This window comes from Puma concolor, chromosome E1, assembly GCF_028749965.1.
Source record: "Puma concolor isolate L17-30 chromosome E1, mPumCon1.1.hap2, whole genome shotgun sequence".
In the NCBI taxonomy this organism is placed as follows: domain Eukaryota; kingdom Metazoa; phylum Chordata; class Mammalia; order Carnivora; family Felidae; genus Puma; species Puma concolor.
The window spans coordinates 21,582,050-21,603,974 of record NC_141680.1 but is presented as its reverse complement, the minus strand read 5'-3'; the positions used below and the strand labels follow the sequence as shown (position 1 = coordinate 21,603,974).

At 46.6% G+C, this 21,925-nt stretch overlaps 1 protein-coding gene across 2 annotated transcripts in view; it reads left to right on the top strand.

Annotated features, from left to right (window-relative positions):
• The window catches only part of ASIC2 (acid sensing ion channel subunit 2), a 1,013,600-nt gene that overhangs the window by 946,794 nt on the left and 44,881 nt on the right, over positions 1-21,925 (top strand). For both annotated transcript variants that reach the window (XM_086686618.1, XM_086686616.1), the window contains exon 3: positions 3,324-3,451. In XM_086686618.1, the coding sequence (XP_086542744.1) occupies positions 3,324-3,451 (128 nt within the window). The remainder of the gene's footprint in view (positions 1-3,323; positions 3,452-21,925) is intronic.

Here is a 21,925-nt window from a genome sequence, read left to right as displayed (position 1 = left end):
TTTGGATTCTGTGTCTCCCTCTCTCTTTCTGTCCCTCCCCCACTCGTGCTCTGTCTCTATCTCTCTCTCAAAAATAAATAAAAGTTAAAAAAAAATTTTTTAATTCAATTAAAAATAAATAAAGGAAGCCGAAAAGGTAAATATGTGAGGTGATAGGTGTATTAATTAATTTGATGGGGAAACCCTTTCAAAATGTGGACATGTATCACATCATCATATTGTATACTTGATCTGACAATTTGTCAATTATACTTCAGTAAAGCCGGGGGGGGGGGAGGTAATTAATTAGTTAATTAAAAGTTCAGTTCCTCAGTTGCACTTGTCACACCTGATGTGACTAGCTGCTACTATGTTGGATAGCACGGATTCTAGAACGTTCCATCTGGGCAGGAAGTTCTCTAAAGAGAGTGGAAATCTTATCCATCACTCTCTTCTGTGCCCATCCTGTTGCTGGATATTTGTAACAATAGGAGGTTATTTAGGAATTTACTCTGCCTCAGCCCCTGCTGCTTCTGGAATAAACTTCCCTTCCGAATCCCAGCCCAGCCTGATTGGCCTTAGGCGGCTCTCACAAGGCAGGCATGCCTGGCCTGTCTGCTTTGCCCATTACTTGAAGCATTTCTGACAGAAAAGGCTTCACTTTTCATTTTCTCCCTGTAAGCCAAGGGACCCCTCCTTTGAGCCTGTCTTACTGGCTCTAAGGTTTTCTAAGCTCAGTTATACAGCAGGCACGCAGCTTCCGAGAGCTCCAGAAAACAAGTTTTGGCATGTCTCCCCTTCTGCCCCCCACAGCCACTGAACAGACTTTCAGTTCATCCAAGCACAGGCATCCCCGTGATCCCAGCATCATGCCACTGGGCTCCTTCCCCATCTGAGCCTGTTCTTTGGGCTCCTGACCTCTCTTCAACCCCTTGCTTGGGCAGGCTCACCCCTCCTCCCCTTCCACCGTCCTCCCTCTCTTGTACTCCCCCCTCCTCCCTGTCCTGCATTCCCCCTCCCTGACGCACCTGTGGGCCTGTCCATCTGCTAGGCCACAGGTACTGGGAGGAACAAGGGACACAGGCATCCCGGGACATTCGGGCAGCAGTCTTCATGGACAGTCTGAGTAAAGAGATAGCAGAACACTCGACTGCTGGAGGGAAGGGGGTGTGATTGTGGATTGCCTGGGATCCTCTCCAGTTCCACGAAATCATGATGAAAGGATTCCTGGCCGAGGGTCCCTTCTGCCTAAATCCCATGTCAGCCACTGGGTTCCAAGTCTGGACTCTGAAACTCCTGCCTGTCCTTCCCACTAACCCCTGTGTGCCTACTAAGCCCTTCTTCCCATGTACCCCTACCTTGGAATTCTCACCCAGCTCCTGCACCCTCCCCTGCCTCCATCACTGGCCCACAGGCTGTCCGTGAGTCTTGCCCATTCCCATGGCTGGCCCCAGCCCTTCCTTCCTCCGGTGTTCATCCCCAGACTGTAGCCCCAGTGCTAACAAACCCCTGCCTCCCTCCCCAACCTCGACCTCCATTTCTCCCTCACGCCATCTTCCCTCATCCCTTCATTTACCCATCCTCTCCCCATTCCATTTCTTTATTTCTTTAAGATTATTTCTTTAGTTTGATGGGGGAGGGGCAGAGAGAAAGAGAGAGAGAGAATCCCAAGCAGGCTTTGCACGGTCAGCGTAGGGCCCAACACGGGGCTTGAACTCATGAACCACGAGATCATGACCTGAGCCCAGATCAAGAGTCAGGTGCTCAACTGACTGAGCCACCCAGGTGTCCCTCCATTCCCTTCAATTAGAACACTCCTTGATTTGGACTCTAGATTGGCCTTGCCCATTAATAACTGAGTGAGGTTTGAATCGCAAATCTCTTATTCACTCAGCAGCCCTTCCCTGAGTACCTGCTATATGCCTGGCCCTGTGCAGGGCCTTTGAGGTCCAGGGAGATAGCCCAGAACTTGGCCTCAGGATGCTCCACCCTGGTGGAAAGACTGTCAGATAAAGGATTCTTCTGGTGTGGCAGAAGCTTCTTCAGGCATATGGAAAGAATACAACAGAGCAAGAGAAGGGTTTGCTTTGGGTGGGGTTGGGGGCCTGAATCTTCAGTGACGCGTAGGGAGATTGGCCGGGTAGACAAGTTTGAAAGGCTTTCCAGGCAAAAGGAAAGGCATGCGCCTCCATGCAGAGCAGAGACGAGTAACAACCAATCTGGGCAGCCCTGGAGGGTTGGACACATGGTGCCATGAAGCAGGAGGTTGCCCAGAGCAAGGCTGGAACAGGAGCAGGTTACGGAGGCTGGGCTCCTTATCAGCACGGGAGAGACCTGTGCAGGTTTGCATTTTGGAAAGCTCGTTCTGCAGGCTGTCTGGAAAGAGCAAGACAGAGGAGACCCAGTAAAGGGTCCTCCACCAATTTTGAACATTATAAGATGAGCCAGGCTCTGCTATCCCATCGCCTTCCACCACCCTTGCCACCTCCCACTGCCAGGGGCCATTTCTCCTGCCAAATTAAAGAGAGGCCAAAGCTTCTCTACCAGTTGCCCACCTCCAGAAGCTCCAAGGGGCGGGCACCTTGGCATACAAGCAAGTCCTGTATTTTTATTTCTACCACTGTGTCATCATGTTTTCCTCCTCTGATCCCCTCACCTTCAGCTCATGGCCAAGTAGAGAAGCTAGCGAATAAAATAAAGGCGAATGACTCACTTCATAATCCCATTTTCTGCTTTTGGAGACCCAAGCGAAGAGTTGGCCTAACTGGCCTGAATTCGCTTCTGACCGCTACTGTCACAGATTCCACAAACAGTGACCCCAAACAGCACAGATTTGCCATGTCACAGTTATGGAGGCCAGAAGTCCAAAACCTATCTCACTGGGTTAAAATCTGGGGCTGGCAGGGTTACATTCCTTGTGGGGGCCCCAGGGGAAAATCTATCCCCCTGCTTTATCCAGTTTCTAGCACCTGCCTGCATCCATCGGTTTGTGGCTCCTGCCTCCACGACCAAAGCCAGCAGCACACTTTCTTCCATTCTCTCTCTGACTTTGACCCTCCTGCCTCCGTCTCACGAAGACTCTCATGAGGACATTGGGCCACTCAGATAATCCAGGATAACCTTCCCATCTCCAGGTCCCTAACTTAATCGCATCTGCAGGGTCCCTTCTGCCATGCAGGGTGACGTCTTCCCACTTTTCAGGGATGATGATATGGATGTCTTTTCAGGCCATTATGCTGTCTGCCATGTGACCTTTCTAACGTCCCTTTGAGCTTCTCAATCCCAAGACTCCGTGAGCACCTGCTGTCACTGACCCATGGCTCTGTCTGTCTTTGTTCTTTCAGAGGAAACGACGTTTGAAGCAGGAGTGAAAGTTCAGATCCACAGTCAGTCTGAGCCGCCTTTCATCCAAGAGCTGGGCTTTGGGGTGGCTCCAGGGTTCCAGACTTTCGTGGCCACCCAGGAGCAGAGGGTAAGTTCCTGGGCTCCCTGGATCAGTGGTCCCGGGCCCACACCAGCCGCCTGCAGAGCCATGAGGAAGGGAAATGGGACTCCCACTCCTGGAAGACTCTGAGCCTTCAGGAGGCCCGAGCAGGGCTGGGTCCAGGAGAGGGGCTGACCCAGAAATTAGAGAAGGGTGTCAGCTAACCTCTGTAACCCAATTGTCGGTTCCTAAAGTTGGGTGTGAGAGAAACCCGAGTTACTTTCTTTTTCACTGAATTGGTTGGGGTTTTTTTCTAGAACTTTCTGGGGGCAAAAAAAAAATCTCTTGAGAGGGCAGGGGATCGGTGGATGCCAAGGGAACCTGCCAGCCAGTGTTGATACGACTCACAGTGATCTACAAAAAGGAAAAGGGATGGGGCCGTCACTCTCATAAGAGTGTAAGTGGAGGGGAGTCTCTTGCGCCCGTTCCTGCCCCCTCTCTCTGGCTTCACACCAGGGAGGTGACCCTCCAGCCGGCTAGGACTGTTACATCAACTCTGCGTGTCAGGGGTGTGAGGACTGGAGCAGCCTCATGTCTGACGTGGGTTTCACATCTCAGAAGGGAGAACTTCACAAATCCTCAATAGGGAGGAGGTCTCAAAGCAGGACTGCAGACAGACACAGGGACACTTTCCTTCTCTTATTTCCTGGTTTACCTGGAATAAACACTGGAGAGACTGTGAGTCCTAAACCAGATCATCTGAGACAACCCACCCTGGGAGGCTGAGGCAAAGAGAGAGGTCAATGAGTGGTGGGAGCATTGGGTTTAGAGGGTGAGGAAGGGAGAATCAGAACAGTGAATAGTCAGCGAAGAAATACACATGCAACTTATGTGCTCAGCTGTTTCTAAAATGGGGCTTAAATGTCATCTCTCATCTAGTACTGACCACAGCCCTTTAGCCACTTTATAAAATGACCTTCTGTATTAGAAACTGGTTTCATTTTTTTTAACATTTATTTATTTTTGAGAGAGAGAGATCAGGGGAGGGGCAGGGGATCCAAAGCGGGCTCTGTGTTCACAGCAGAGAGCCGACGCAGGGCTCGAACTCACAAACCGTGAGATTATACCTGAGCGGAAGTCGGACGCTTAACTGACTGAGCCACCCAGGCGCTCCTAGAAACTGGTTTGAAATCTCTAAGCGAGTTATGCTTTTGAATCTCTGGGAAGGCATTGATGGTGTGGGGCCCCCAAACTGTTCCCTGTACTTAATGCCTGGGTACTTGTTGAAGGCCAAGATCAGCCTCCACTGCAGCACACGGTGGTGGGGATGTTGGCTTTGAGGCAAGGGCAGAGGCGGCTGGGAGCCTGGCTGGCCTCCACAGACCCCAGAGGCTGAGGCAGGGGCCTCAGCCAGGGGCCAAGTTCAGGGCTGAGGATTTGAGTTGGGAAGGGTGAGAACATGGACTAATAAGTCAAGGCATGCCGACGGACAGACAGCCCTGGTGAGCCCAGAACCCAAGCTGTTAGCCTCATGGGCTTTCAAGTACTGCCAGCGATAAGCAAAGCCTGAACACTAGTTAAAGTGGCAAGGACAGATTTTAATCAAAAATAAGTTTGTCCCCCATTGCAATAGGGACAAGGGTTCAGCATGAACGGGACTCAACGTGTGTTTATACAGAGATGACTGGGCATTTTAAAGAAAAGGGAGGGGGAAGGGAGGGGACCAGAGGGGCCTGGAGCAGAGTCAGCGAAGTGAAAAATGACAGCAAGCAGGAAGGGGACATTAGTCCATGCGAAACTCACCTGGGTTGCTAAGTGGCGCTTGCCAGAGTTAGGCTCCTATCTGCCCACAAAGACAAGGAGACAGGCCCGATCTTCAGGTACTGGCTGGAGCAAATAGTAGAATCTTTTGTCAGGCTTGAGGTTTCCCAGGCAAGGATTTACGCTCCATTAGTGACACTAAAGATATTTCTGGGCTGGGTGGGAAAGCTGGGGCTCAGGACTTCTAAGAAACCACGAGCCTCTCACTCTTCCCAAAACGAAACACAGGGACTCCCCATGGTGAACAGGACAGGACGCAGGGACCACACATTCCCAGCTTCAGAGAACAAATCTGTTGTTTGCTTTGAAGTCTGTTCTCAGAAAATCAGCCTCATTCATAGCAGTATGGTTATGATTATTATAACTAATAATAAGATATTTGGTTAAACATTTTACAAATCTTCAAAGCATTTCTGCATCTTCTTATTTCCTCGTTTCATTCATATTAATAGAGAAATACAAAAACACATCCCAGAGCTAAATCTAAAAATAAATTATGTTTACATGTATATAAAAGAGCATATTCATAGGAAATAAGATTTGAAGGAAATAAGCCAAAATACCCACAGTGGGGGAATTTATGAATGATTTATGCTCTTCTCTGGGTTTTCCACATGTTTTATAATGTGGCTCTTTGTTGTTGTTTTTTTTATTCATTCAGCAAATATTTGTTGAACCCCAACCATAAACGAGGTGGTGGAGATACAGAAGTGAACAAAACAGACCCAGTGTCTGTCCCCACAGAGCCTATGAACTAGTGGTTTCTTTCACAAACAAAAAATAATAAATTATATTCAGCCATGTATAACTTGGGGATTGGTGCCTTTGGTATGTTCTCATTCTGCCATTAGTATCCAGCTGACCAGGTCCTCAAACACTGCATTTCAGTGATTCTAAGAAGTACCATTGACTTTTGGGGGTGCCTGGGTGGCTCAGTCTGTAGAGCGTCTGACTTCAGCTCAGGTCATGATCTTACCATCCATGAGTTCGAGCCCCATGTGCTGACAGCTCAGAGCCTGGAGCCTGCTTCGGATTCTGTGTCTCCCTCTCTCTCTGCCCCTCCCCTGCTCATGCTCTGTCTCTCTCTGTCTCAAAAAAAAAAAAAAAAAAAAAAAGAGGTACCATTGACTTTTGAACAACATGGGGGTTAGGGGCACCAACCCCGGGGGCCATTGAAAATCTGCATATTAAATTTCGACTCTCCAGAAACTTAACTAGTAATAGCCTACGGTTGACCAGAAACCTTACAGATAACAGAGTCAGTTAAGACATATTTTGTATGTGGTATGTATTACATCCTGTATTCTTACAATAAAGTAGTCTAGAGCAAAGAAAATGTTAAGAAAATCTAGGGAAGAGAAAATACTTTTATGGTACTGTGCTGTATTTATCAAAAAAAAATCCTCATGTAAGTGGACCCACGCTTACCTGTATTGTTCAAGAGTCTCCTGTATTTTTTTTTTTTCACATTTTAACATTTCTGAAATCGGGATTTGTTTCTCAATCAGCTGCATCTGATAGTTAAAATTGGCGGTGCTTTTTCTTTCTTGGTGGCAGATAAAGTCATGGTTCCTCTTACAGCCTGTAGTGGCTACCTTGTCCCCGTTCCAGGATTCTGCTGCTTTGGCTCAAAGCTCAAGGGAATCTTGCAAGATGGGCAGGGGTGACAAGACCGTGGGGGGAACAAGAGGCCCTTTCCTGGAAAGTTGGTGTGAATCACGTGAGGGAAATGGACTCCTGAGTGAGCGCAGTAAGAGGCACTGGTGATGTAAAGTACCATGAATCCCTTTGTGAATGGGAACGTCCTCTTGCGTGGTAAAAATCAGCCCACCCATACCAAATTATGTACAATCTTCCTTTGATATTTTTTTCTTTTTTTTTTTTAATTCCAAAAGAGCACACAATTGCGCTGTAACCCGGACCGAAGATTACTCTTTTAAAATCAGTATTTGCCCTAAACCCAATTAAGCCAAGATATGCCCCCCTGCCTTCCTGGACAACCTGGAAGACAACCTGAGAAAGGCTCCTCTGATCAGCTCAGCTACTGTAGGAGCTGCATGATCCCAGGACATCACCACCAGACACCCACACAGTGGGATGATACACTAGAGCGGAACTAGAACCCTGGAAGGGTAGAGTAATACCACTCACCTCTAACTGAGCACACACTTCCTGCCAGGCATTGAGCACCCAGAGACGCTTGACATGCATTATTTCATCGAACCCCCTCAGCAACCCCAAAAAGGGGATAATGTTATCTCCATGTTCCAGATGACAGAGCTGCGCAGTTCAGTAACTTGCTTAAGGTTGCATCGTAGGGGAAGAGCAGGGCTCAGCTTTGAGCCCAGATCTATCTGTGGAGAGAAAACCAGACTGGAAGCCCAGAGGCCTGGAGTCTAGACCTGCTCCCCAGGTCCGGGGGACAGAACCTGGGTTCCTGCTAGTGAGAAGCAGGAGCGGGGTAAATAGCATTCCTAAAACTTCAGAAGAGGGGTTCTGGGCATGCTCTTTGGTCGTGCCCCTTTGTCAACCCACACACGGGGTGATCACATTGTTACCCTACCCAAAACTCTCAAGTTCCTGCACTTCCCACAACTTGCAAGAACTCAACCCTTAAGAATGGCTTCTGATGGTTGACCAACATGTACCATACACCAGCCAAACACTCAGTGGTCTTCGATGCCTGCGTCGTGCATTTGAACCCATTGTTCCCTCTGCCCAGCACCCCGTCGTTGTCTTATCTACCTGGCAAAGGCCTATTCACACTTCCAGATACAGCTCAAAGATCACCGTCTTTAAGAAGACTTTCTCTGTCCCATCCTCCGACCCCCAAGAAGCAGCTAGTTGCTCCACTCAACACTCTGTACATTCATTTATTCCTTCAACAAATATTCACTGAGCACCTCTTGTGTGCTAGGTAAATGAAGATGAGCAAGACCCACTCCCAGCCTTGGAGCACTGACAGAATGAGGTGGGTTTCTTGGCAATTTTGTCACACTCCTATGAGACACAGAACTCTCTGTGGGACTTGACTTCCCCTGGTACATCACTGCTCCTTACACCTTGCCTTTTAAGAACTGACTTCTTCAGCCTCCATCAGGCCTTGTCCCACCGCAGACGGGGAGCTTCCCAAGATTCTATACCATCAGTGCCTTGCTTATGAATGAGCTCAGTAAATGTGCATTGTTCAAAGAATGAGTGCACTCTCGTGCCCAAATCTGTACCCTCTGCTCAAATAGCACTCAAGTGCTGTACTCTAATGCTCTCCCTGACTCACCCCTCCCACCTCTACCAAAACTCCCATGCAAATGTGCCCTGAGGGTTCTTCTCCCTGAGGCTAAGCCAGACTGTGATAGATGATATCTGTATCATTCTGGCAATATACTCACAGACCCTAATCAAATGGAGAGCTCATGAAATGGGTCAGGTAGAGACCATCTGTGTACATAGGAATGGATGCAACAGATGAGAGGGACGGGACAGAGCTCTGGAATTGGGGGAGAATCACATGAGTGAGCGAATAGATGTGCAAATGCAAAGCTAGGACTTCCGTGTGGTAAGAGCCCGAGACTAACTGTCTTCAATGTTGACATCACCAGTCAGACTCTTTGCCCTAATTTAAGGTGATTGCTAATCCTGATGGAACTCTCAGTCATGATTTGATATCAGAAGATTTTTATCATATCCCGTCCCTGCCTCAAAGTGCCTGGTGGTGACTTTTGTTTTCTAAATATTCAAATATTTATTCAGCCATTTTGCCTGTACCTCTTGGTAGGTCTGAGAATGAATCTGGAGATCCTGGGCAGTCGGGTAGCCATCAGCCCCACTGTTCAGAAAATTTCCTGGAAAACTTGGTCCTGGATTTATATGTCAAGGTTTCAGAAATGCCTTGGGGAGCCAGGGTTGAAAATCACTGGCCAGAGGTATCCTGTTCTCACCAAGAACCCCTTCCACTACCACTCGTTAGCCCCTGGGAACGAGAAGGGTTCCAATCCCAAAACCTAGACTCTGTGTTGGTTCCTCACTTGGGGTGTATCCAAAGTACCATGAGAACGCCCATCAGCACACCATACCGTACATCAAGCAGCTGCCTGCTAGCCTGTTTGGGGCTGTAAATAAAGGTATATACAAATGTTTGGGTCCTGCTGGGCCCAATTAGGTCATTGGCAGGATGTGTGGGCCCAGCTGGTTCCTGCAGAAGCTTAAGCCTTTGCCTTTAATGTAGGTTGGCCACACTTCCAACATTTGGAGGGAATCCTACCATGGCTCACAATAAGAAACAGTCTCCCCTACCCTACCCCCAAGTAAACAGTCTCAGCTGTTGGGCAGGGTGCCCCCGTCTGCTCTTGACAGCTCCTCTCAAGCTTCCAAATACAACTTCCTAAGTGACTTTCAAAAGAGAAGACTCATTTGTCAATCTGACAGGCAGACCCGTGGCCTGTAGTATCTGCTTAACGGTTCCCATTAGAAATGGAGGCTTGCCCATTTGGCCTTTTCAAGGCAGAAGAGAGAACTTGTTATACACGCCTTCAGCAACTTCCGAACTGCCAGAGCTGGAGCCACAGGAATATGGCAGCATCCGATTCTGCTCCAGAAAACACCAGGGAGGCACCGGGAGGCGAGAGAGCCTGCTGTGTGGCCATTCTCTCCATGATTTACAGGGTACCTTGTTTCCCATAAATAGATAAAAATAAGAACCAACTAAGCATTTACTAGCTAGCTACTTAACTGCTTGTTACCACTTAGCCTCTAAAACAGAAAGTCCTCCAGATCCCCACATGGTTTTTCCAATAGGTTTTCACCATTTTTTCCTACATGATATGAGGGCTTGCTTTTATCAAGGTGGAGGTGATGGCAGGGGGTGGAGGAGGGAGGAGAAGCCTTGTTGATTGGCTAGGATGAACCAATATCGAAGCCCTGTTGGGGGAATCCCAAGATAAGTCCACAAAAAGAGGCTCAAGTCTTGTAAGAAGATGAAATCACTCTACCCTGCCTCCCCTCTGTCTTGGCGCCTCTCCCTCTCCTCCCTTCTCTAACAAAGAGACTCCAGAACATTCTGGACACCTGTCTATCCTTTTTCACCTCCCTTATACTACCCAGCCCACCTCTGGTGCTCCATCAAAACTGTTCTTCATCGAGGTGACCTATGAAATCTTTGTGGCCAAAGTCCATCTTTGTTGATAGGGATACTCCTCACTCCTCAGTTGTTACCCTACCTGGTTTCTCAGTGGCAAGTGAGCTGTGGACCATGCCCACCTGAGACACTTGTCCCTCTGGTCTGGCTTCCTTCTTAGTCCTCTCCATGAGCAGTTCTTTCTCTGTTCACACCTTCCATGATGGATTCCCCAAGACGCTGTTTCTGTCCTCTCCCAACCTGTAGTCTCCTTGAATGCACTTGCCCTTGACCATGACTCTCAGAGGCTACTCCCAACCAAGGCACTGCTGAACCCCTCCCAGCAGAGCCCCATGGGCATCTCAAATCAACAGTCTAACTCATCCTCTTCCCCACCCCATACATGCACCCCAACACTGCTGATCCCCCAACCCTATAAGTGGTCTGAGTACAAATATGCATTCACTAGAGAGTGACCTTGTGCCTCCTTCTTCTCATCTGGAAAATGGGAATGACGGTTCCTATCTCAGAGGCTAACTAGAAGACTGAGTGAATGCCTTCATGTAGAAGGCATACAGTAAGTGCTCAATGGATGCTAGTTATTATTATCTCCCACCCCAAACACTTCTTTAATTCAGTCTTTTGTGATTCCCTACCTAGCCAAGAACAACAGCTGCCTCAGTGGTATCCCTGCTGCCCATCCAGTCCCTCTGCAATCCATTCTCTGCATCAACATACTCTTTGTAAAATACAAATCTGAGCATCTTCCGTCCTCATTGCTGGATGAAGCCCAGGAGTCTCCCCATGGCCCTTTCTGCTCTGGCCCCTGCCTGCTTTTTCAGCAGCACCCCTCGGCTCCCTAGCCTCCCACATAATGCTCCAGCTACCCCAAACTGTGGGTGGCTATTCCCAAGCATCACATGTTCTCCCCGCTCTCTCCCTGCCAGCAACACCCTTCCCACCCTTTCCTTACCTGACCCTTATGCGTCCTTCAAGATTCAGCTCAAATGTTACCTCCTCCAGAAGGCCATCCTGGAGTATTCTGTGTGAATCTCTAGCATAAAATTTACACATTATAATCATCTGTTTACTTATCTTTCTCCCCTACCAGATTGTGAGCTCTTTGAAAATACGCTTCTCTTCGTTCTGTTCTTTATATTTCAGTATTTTGCATGGTGTCTTACATATAGATGATGCTTGATAAATTGTATTGAATGGAATGAATGAATAAATGGATGCATGAAAGAGAGAGAAAGAGCCTACTTTATCATGCGTCTCTCCTGCTTGATACCTATGAAGGTCTTTCCAGGGACATAATAAAGTCCAAGTTCCACATCGTGGCTCCAGCTATCGCCTTACCAATGATCACCTCACTGCTCTCTGGCAGCCACCCTCTGATCCACACACCGCCCCTCACAGGCCTTGAAACTTCCAGCCCCACTTCTGGCTCACTTCCTGCTGAGTCGCTCATTTACTGAACATGTGCTGTGTGTCTCACACTGTGTTAGGCAGTGAAAAGGACTGACCTCATTCTTCTCAGAGAGAAGAATCTTCTGTGGAGCATCTGGGTGTCTCAGTCAGTTAAGCGTCTGACTCTTGATTTCAGCTCAGGTCATGATCTCATGGTTCGTGAGTTCGAGCCCTGCATCAGGCTCTACACTGACAGTATGGACCCTGCTTGGGATTCTCTCCCTCTCTCTGCCACTCCCCTTCTCACTCTCTCTCCCTCTCAAAAATAAATAAATAAATTTAAAAATTAAAAAAAAATCTTCTTCTAGCAAGAGAGGCAGACACTCAAATAATCCATCATAGATTAAAAGTTATATGTGTCTGTGTAATATGCCCCCAATATACTATAAGCTTCTTAAAGGAAAATATCAGCTCTTATAATTCCTAGATGGAAGGATGGATGGATGGAATATTGTAGAATGATCTCTGAGGTCCCCCTTCAGTAATTTACAGTCCATTTAAGCTCTGGTTAGCCTTCAGATTTGATGTAACTAAATTAAACTGCCTTTAACACTAGGAACTAAAGAAAGAAAAAGTCCCCTACTGAGTGCATGGAAAAAAGAGATTAGCTGGAAATGGCACTGACATGGCAGCCCCATTGGAGTCCAAAGTCTAGACCTTGTATGGTACCCATCCATCAGGGCAGAGCTAGCTGCGACCCTCGCTGCACTGACATCAGATGTTAGTAACTTACTCTCAATGGCTTACTTCCTCCTTGGACCCAGGCAGAGGAAAGGAGGCTCCAATGTCTACTGACTCACCCACTTTATCTTACTCAGGAGACAAGTTAATAAATCAGAATACTCTTTGGTTGGGTCCTGCTACCCAGCATACCATGTTATCTTTTGATTCACAAGCAGCTTGCTATCTGAGCTCTGAACAGTGTCGCCTTGGTTTCTGATTTTTTTTTTTTAATAAGGGGCAAAAAAAAAAAAAAAGTCTGTAGAGGACACTTCCATACACAGGCTGAAAGCCATTTCATCTTTTTCTTGCCAACTGGGGAGGTTAGATAATCACAAATCTTTTAGAAATATCAACCATAATGAAGGAAGGAAGAAAGGAATGTAAATAGCCTGCTGACCTGCACAGCCCTTGGACAGAGGCAGGGGAAGAGAGGCTTGGAAAAGACAGCTCCACCCTATTTTTCCCCTCCTCCTTCACTCTTGAAAAGAACTGTTGCCCGGGGATAGAGAAGTCCCTGCGTTTGTTTATGTTGTGACAAAAGGGCTGGACAGCCCCAGGAATCATTCACTGTAGACTAATAAATCTTAGTGCTGGTCTGTTAGACTCTTCTATCCCCAAAGCATCTCTGGTCCCTCCCCTGCTGAGATCTCTCCCTCTCTTTTTGAACATTTAAAACAGTTTAACAGCCAGGTGGCTATTAATATAATATAATATAATATAATATAATATAATATGTATAAATGTACCTAGCAACACAAGGTATTTGCATGTCTTGCTCCATCCAATGAGAGCATGCCCTTTGAGGGTCAGGGCTCCAAAACAACTAGCCCAGAACCCAACGTTGTAAATCAGTGAATGAATGAAGGAGTTTGCAGACTGAATCAATATTGGTTAATGGATTGCTCCAAACCCTGCAGCACATCCTGTTGTGGAAAACAAGAATCATTTCAAAACGAGAGTCATCGGTCCTTGATTAATTGGTCTATGTTTTGAGATTGCACTTGGAGTCCTTAGAATGGGGCCTTTGGCACAGTTGGGTAGCAGAGGACAGGAAGATGACGTTTGGCCAAGGTCTGTAGGAGAGCCCAGGGGACTGCAAAAGGAACAGGCAGAAGGGGAGACGCCAGCAAAGAAGCCACCCATCCCTATGGAGGGCAGACCAGCCAGCTGTTGAGAGAGTAAACTGGTAGAGCCTTTGGGCGGGGAGGTGGGTGGGGACTTGGAGGGATCCATCCGAATAAAAAAGCACCCATCCCCCTTCACCTAGCAATTTCGTCCTACAGAAATACTTACAAATGTACCCCCAAGAAGCATGGCTAAAGATCTTTTCTGCAGAGCTGTGTGCGACAGCAAATAATTGGAAACAGCTTCTGTTTCCAATTGGAAACAAATTCTGTTATAAATGTTCATCAACAGGAGGATGATTCCATTGAGGAGGGCAAACGCATGTGCCTTCCCCCACCTCCCTGCAACAGTTAAAGCGGGTAAGAAAGACCTGGAGGTCCCTTGGGGAAAATTTCTAAGACATATTGGTAAGTGAGAAAAGCAAGTTACAGAACAATACAAGCAGTTTGGTCACATTTGTAGGAAAAGTACTCACATGCTAAACGAAACTCTGTATTTATAAATGCACACGTATGCAAATAGCACGCAGAGAAATTCTGGCAAGATGCCTACTATACTGAGAGCTGCTCAGGGGAAGGCAGCCCAGTTGGGTGTGCAAGATTTTTCACTCTTTCTGGAGCCCTGGAATATTTGTAACAACGGTGCGTTTGTGTATTCTTGAATTCGTTGTGCAGTTTTTTAAGGATGTGCATAATACAGCTATACATAAACATGTTTTATTGTTTGGACACAGCCTCTAACCGACAGGCTCATATAAAGGGGGGTGGGGGTCACTCCTTCCAGCCAGACACAGCCTCCTCTCCAGGCTGGTCCTGCAATACCTTCCCAGTGGACAGCCTCTGTTCCCAGCACATGCAGAAGCCACGGGGAAAGGCCTGCAGTTCTGAAGTTTCCCTTTTAGAAAAAAAATTTTTTCTTAATATTGTAAAGATTTTTATCTATTTTTGAAGTTAGTTTAAAAGGAAAAAACACCCACCCCCTACACCCCGGTCCGACGAGAGTGCGCAGTTCCCAAAGATCATTAAAGAGCATGTGCCCAGAACACATCCGCCCTCCATCCAGCGGAATAGATTTAATTATCTCAGTGATTGGATTGGGCTGATTAGGTTAGATGAGATTGAAGGCTGTCCTTAAGCATTCCATAGCTCCTAAAATTCACACTTGCCTCTCTCTACCGCAGTGCCCTCAGGCCCAGGACATCCCTGCTTGACACCTTCTTCCCACCCACTCTAAGACAATGGGTCCTTTAATTCCCCGTGGGTCTCCTCTGGGACTGAGACTTATCCTGTGCAGGCCCCAGCGCCTGTCCCAGGGACCAGTCTGTAATAGGGGCTCAGTCAGGGTTTATTGCATTGAATTGAACAGATCTGAGCACACCCCCCCCCCCCCCGCCAAGCCTCCCCCAAAAGGCCTAAAGGAAGGCAACAGCAGGAGCAGATGGGCCAGGGTAGGATAGCTCCCCGCAATCCCCAGAGTGGTCAGGCTGTTCCTGATGCCAAGCCCCAGATGAGCCCAATCAGCAAGGCCGCTGCTTCTGAGACACAAAGGGGGAAGGATGGCAGGAAACACTGTGGTGGTCAGTGACAGCAGGTAGAGAACAGGAGCTTCAGCTTAACCACACAGAGAACCTCAGTCAGAAGGAGCACACGCAGGGACTCCTCCCTCTATGAGGGTGCACAGCCTTGGAAGAGACCTCAGGGTGTTGGCAAGTCTCTCCAGAAATCATAACTGATATTTATGGAGGCCGACACCTTTCTAAAGGTGTCGTATCTATTATCTTAGGCATGACTCTCAACTCCGATAAGGTGGAAGTAACAGGAAACCATTTTACAGGAAAGCAGACTGGAGCACAGAGAAGTTATGAAACTTGCCCGAGGATGCATAGCTAGGAGGTGGTTCAGCCTGGAATTGGGGTCAGCTTGACACCGAAGCCTCGGACCCCAACCATTTGGAAATGCCGCCTTCAGTTGCCCCGGGGCGTTCTGCTTCTATTCTGGCCAAGAGAACAGGGCAGTCTCTAAGGAACTTAGGGAGCAACCAAGACATAGAAGGAGGCCTCCCCCTGGGCAGGTGCTGTGAAAAGACCCAGGTGCAGGGGAAGCAAGTCCAGCTCCAGAAAGGGAAAGTACTAGAAGGCCTAGGGAGAGGGGAGAAGGCCATGCAGACGAGGTCAGCACAGGCACAGCACTTCCAGAATGGATGAGAGAGGGGCCCAGGCGATGGCAGCCGCTACCATGGGTCCCGGGGGCGTGCTTCTGTTTGGGCTTTTCCAAGAAGATCTTAATCCATGCTTCCTGGAGAAAATTGCTGGGGGATGGAACATAGTAAAACAAGAACCCATAGAAGCCCCACTTAGAGGAAGGAATGGCTATGTTTTTGGCACCTTTCCTCGCAGTTTTCTGTCTGTATGCTTTCTTGTTTCTTTCTGCTTAGTTAGGGCTCTGCGGCTGGCAAAGAGCAGATCGCCTTAGAGGCTCGTTCAAAGAAAGGGCTGTGGTGGCTGAAGGCTGCAGACAGACACGCACGGCAGGCACAGCACAGAACCCAGGAGCTGCCTCCTCTCCTTCTTCCACTTCTGTGACTCTCTCCTCCCCCCTCTCCTCTCTTCTCCCCCTACCCCTCCTTCTCTTTCTCCCCTTCCCTCTCTTTCCCTCTCTCCCCCCTCCCCTTTCTTCTCCCCCCCTCCCTTCTCCCCCTTTCTTCCTCCCTTCTCTCCCACTCTTCCTCTCCTCTCTCCCCTCTCTCCCTCTCCCTCTCCCTCTCTTTCCCTTTCTCCCTCCCCCTTCCCTGCCTCTCCCCCTCTCTCCCTCTCCCTGTCCTCTTCTCTCCCCCTCACCCTCCATCTCTCTCTCCCTCTTTCCTTCCCTCCCTTCCCCTCTCTCCCACCCCCTCTCTCCCTCTCCCTTCCCTTCCCTCCCTCTCCCTCTCTGTCTGTGTCACTCCTTTCTTCTTCTCTCCTTTCAGAGGCCACAAATGAATGATGTCTTTGTGTGTGTGTGTGTGTGTGTGTGTGTGTGTGTCTGTCTGTCTGTCTCTCTCTCTCATCATTCATTTTTTTTTCTCTCCTTTCAGAGGCCACCAGTGATGTCTCTGCATCTCCCCATTCTCTCTCTGCTGGCAGGCCCCCAACCCTGCTTGCAGACTTGCACTTGGTCTTGCCTCCTTGTAACCCCTGCTTGCACAGAGCCCAGGGTGGCTGGGCCCTCTCAGTAGAGCATTGGGTGAGGCAAGTTCCAACAATCACCTCTCATCCAGTGTTCACTGGACTCTGATGCTGTTTACTCCTTCCACTCCTCCTCCTCATATCCCACAAGCATCTCCTGTCATGAGGAGATGTCTGTAACATCGTCAGAGCGTCCTATCACAGTTCAGCAGGTGCAGCTACCAAAGCTGCCTCCATCCTCCCCAGTTCTTAGACTCTCAGGACCACTGTCACACCGGTGACCTGTGGGAGCACCATGTGCCAGCTGCTTTATCCAGGCTGGCTGAACTACCTTGTAAGATAGGCTTCCTGGTGCCGATTTCACAGATGGGTAAACTAAGGCTTAGTGGTAGAGAGATGCAGTTGAAAGCAGACCTTTGAGCTTCTTTCTTACCTCCCCACCCTGCGTCTGAGCTCACAGGCTTCCGAAGGGGCCAGAGCCTTTGACCACTCCTTGTGGGCAGAATTCCTGCTCACCGAGAGGAAATGAGACCCTCAATTAAAGAGAATTCATTTCAGACCTCCACATCCTTTCCTAATGCCAGCTTCCTTCGAATATGACTGATGTTGCTTTACTTTACAAGCTCTTAAGAAGCCACTTAATGGTAGCAACCTACTACCTGATAGAGAGCAAACATTGCTATTATGGCTATTCCCTTAGGCTTATCCATACCTTCAATATTCCTAACAGAAATAAGGATGAGTCACTGTTGAGATTTTCCAAGGAAACACATTCCTATTTTGTCCACACACCATAGCAACAGCCAAAAACCACAGGAATGCACTGTACACACCATGCATCTAGGCAGCACAGGGGCCCGCCTGGGGCTGCACTGCTTTCCCTCGTGGTTTTGAGCAGGGAACTGGATTATTCATCCTCTTCCCAGTGGGGAAACGCATGTGTCATTACAGATTGGGCAGGAAAGCTGAGATCCCTGCCTGCAGCCTTGCCATGAGGGAGAGAAGCAGCAGAAGTACCAGCCCAGCGCAGAGGACAGAGGCCCTGATCCTTGTCCTGACTCGGCCATTCCTTCTTAACATAGCCGTGGGCAGCATGCTGTCCCTCTCTGGGCCTCGGCCTCTACCTGTCAAGTGAGCGAACCATGTCTATTTATCTCATTCGGCTCTTGCAAGAGTCAGATTTGATCATCACCGGGCAAGTGCTTCAACTGTGAAGTGACTACATCACTCTTTTCTAGATGGAGAAGGGATGGCACGTAGTAGAGTCACGCACACCTGATTCGAATCTGCTTTTTACCTGGGAAAAGCATTCACCCCCTGGCACTGAGATGGCCTGTGGTGGTGGGTTTTACCTCTCATCCAAAACGACCGGAAAAAAAACAAAAAACAAAAAATATACGTGAACCACAGCTTTCAAGGGTCCTAATGTTAGACAGCAAAGAACTGTGATCCCAGAGAGATGGGAAACAAAACAGTGAGCCCTCTGACTGTCCCAGCTTACATCCTTCGGAGTCTCTAGGCCACAGTGTATGGAGGGATCCAGGCAGAGCCCCCACGGGCTCCCTGAGTTGAGGACATGCTGAGTCCAGGAAGGCCAAGGCAACTAGGGTTCACAGGACAGAGTGCCAATGAGGAGAGGACCACACCCAGAGAGAAGTCCAAAGATCTACAGAGGGTCCCCCTCAGAATCCGAGCTCCCTATGGGATGTGCATATGAGGAAACTGCCCAAGGCCATGGAAAGAAGGAGCTGAGAGGCCTCAGGGGAACAGTGTACAGCACTCATACAGAGCTGGGGATGCTGCCTCTCCCTACCGGCCAGCCTGGAAACCCTAGTAATTCACGGCACATTGTGGAGAGTAGCCGAAAAGGTCTTGCATCAGTAGTGGCAAATAATTATCTCTAGACTAAAAGCTGCTCTGCTTCCACCTAACAAATCCTAAAGCAAAGTCCAAAAGGGTCAAACTATTTCCAAGTAACTTAATTGTGTCCCAGAGCAAAGCTCGAGAAAATTTATAGAAATACAAAAATATCTGACAGCCAACACGACGAAATTCACAATGTCTGACACTCAATCAAATATTACCGGGCATGCAAAGGCAGGAAAATACAACCTATAATAAGAAAAATGATCAATCCATTGAAACCAACCCAGAACTAACACATGTGAGAAATAGCCAGCAAGAACATTCAAACAGTTATAACTAAATCCCATATGTTCAAAGTATGGACATGAAATATATTTTAAAAAAACCCAAATTGAGCTTCTAGAGATAAAATCTACAAAGTCTGAAATGAAAAATATGTTGGAAGGGATTAACAGCAAGTTAAACATTGCAGAGGAAAAAATTAGTTAACTGGAAGAAATAGTAATGAAACAGAGAGAACAAAGAATTTTTGAAACGGAGAGTATCAGTGAGCCATGAGACAACTTTCAAGTGGCCTCACATATGTGTATTTGGAGTTTTTGAAGAGAGGGGAGAAGTGGAAAAAATCTTTGAGCAAATGATGGCCACGTCTTTTCCAAATTTGATGAAAACTATAAAACCACAGATCTGACCAACTCAACGAATCCCAGTGCCAAGAAACATGAAGAAAACCACACCAAAATCACTCAAAATCAGTGATAAGATAAAATCTTCAGAGCATCTGGAGAAAAGTAACTCATTACATACAGAGAAACAAAGATAGAGATGACAGTAGATTCTCATCAGCAACAAATCTATGTGAGAGGACAGTGAGGCACATCCTCACATCCTGAAAGAAGAAAAAACTGTCAATCAAGAATTATATACCCAGTGAAAATATCCTCCAAAAAATAAAAACTTTTTCAGACACGTAAAAGCCAAAGCTCCAGTGGATCCATCAGCAGACCTGTATTGAAAGAGATAATAAAGAAAGTCCTTTAGGCAAAAGGAAAATGACACCAGATGGAAATATAAATCCACGCAAAAGGAATGAAGACCATCAGAAATGATAACTACACTGGTAAATATATGATTGCTTTCTTATTATTTAAATGTATTTAAAAGATAACCAACTGCATAAATAATAAGAATGTAGTATGTTTTTTATAACATGTGTAAAAGTAAAATGAATGCCTGCAATCACATTAAAGCTAAGAGAGGAGAAATGGAAGATTACTTAAAGGTCCCTAACTACATATGAAGTGTTATATGTCTTGAAGGTAAATAGTGATAAGTTAAAGATGTACACTATAAACCCTACAGCAACTACTAAAATATCAAAACAAAAAGTTATAGCTAACAATCCAACCAAGGATATAAACGGAATCACAAAATATATTTAATGAGTCTAATAGAAGGCAGAAAATTAGGGAAAAGGGAAAAGAGAAAAAATGGGGCCAAAGGAACACATATAGTAAGATGATAGACTTAAATCTAACATGTCAATAATTGGTTTAGGCACCACAATTAAAAGGTAGTTTGCCAGATTGACTAAAAAAGCAAGTCCCAGCTATATACTGGTTACAAAAAAAAATTTTTAACTATAAAGGTACAAACAGAAGAAAGGGATATAAACATATATACCATACTCACACTAATCAAAAGAAAGTTGAAATTGCCATACTAATATCAGACAAAGTACATTTCAGAGCCAATAATATCATCAGGGATAAAGAAGGTCATTTCATAATGGTGAAAGTGTCAATTCCTCAAAAAGACATAACAATCCTAAATATGTATGCAACTAATGGAAAACTTCATAAATAAATAAAGTTAAAACTGATAGAACCACAAAGAAAAATATACAAGTCCACAATTATAGTTGGGGATTTCAAAAGCCCTTTCAATAATTAATGAGACGACTAGACAGAAAACCGGCAAGGTTTGACAACGTTCTAAACCAAGTTAACTTAATGGACATTTATGCAGCACTCCCAGAAAAAATGGCAAAAGTACACACAGAACATTTGCCAAGATAGACCACATGCTGGGCCATAAAGCAAATTTCAATAACGTTAAAAGGATTCAAGTCATACAAAGTATGTTCTTTGATCACAATGGAATTAAATTAGAAATCAATAACGAAAGATACATGAAAAAAATCCAAATACTTAGAAGCTAAATAATACACTTCTAAATAATCCATGAGTAAAAGAAGTCAAAAGGGAAATTAGAAAGTATTTTGAACTGAATAAAAATGAAATTAACATGTAAAAATTTGTGGATGCCAGTAGAGCCACACTAAAAAGGAAATTTATAGAATTAAATGCCTATATTAGAAAAAGAAGAAAAGTCTCAAATCAATAACCTCAGCTTCTATGTTTAGAAACCAGAAAAAGAAGAGCAAATTAAACCAAAAGTAAGCACAAGAAAGGATATAATTAGGATCATAATAGATACCAATGAAATATAAAAATGAAGAAAAACAATGAAGCCAAAAGATGAGTTTTTTGAGAAGATTAATAAAATGGATAAACTTCTAGCCAGAATGATCAGAAACAATGAGAAAAAACACAAGGTAAGAAAATTAGGAAGGAGAGAGGTGACATCAGTACAGACTCTATAGATATAAAAAGGGTAATAAGAGAAAATTCATAATTTTATGCCAATAAATTCAACAATTTAGGGCTTCATGCAGGGTTGCAATGGCTCAAATTCACTCTTACTTTCTGTAGCCTCTAGGGCCTGCATCTAGGGTGACCAACTATCCTGGTTTGCCTGGAATGAGGGATCTCCTGGGAGATGGGACTTTCAATGCTAAAACTAGAACAGTTGGTCATCCTAAGTGGCATCCCTCTTGTAATTCCACTCTTCCCTCTTTTCTCTTCCCAGTCGGTCACCCAGAAGCCACAACGGCCCACAGGGGGATGCCACCTACCAGGCTTGACCTTGTCCTTGTGCTCTCTGGGTCACCTAAGTGGGCAAGGGTCTTTGCTTGACCTCCTCTCCATGCTGGCCCTGCAGGTCAAAGGCACAGTCTTGTGGGCGCTTTCTGGGACCATGCTACAAATACCCCTAATTAATCAGCCCTTGCTTTGGGCCCAGGCTGCTCTGCAGGGGTTGCTAGGTTCTGGAAAACAGCTCCTTGGGAGGCATTAAAGAAGTGACTCCCAATTTCCAGAATTGGAAATGGCTTTGAAGG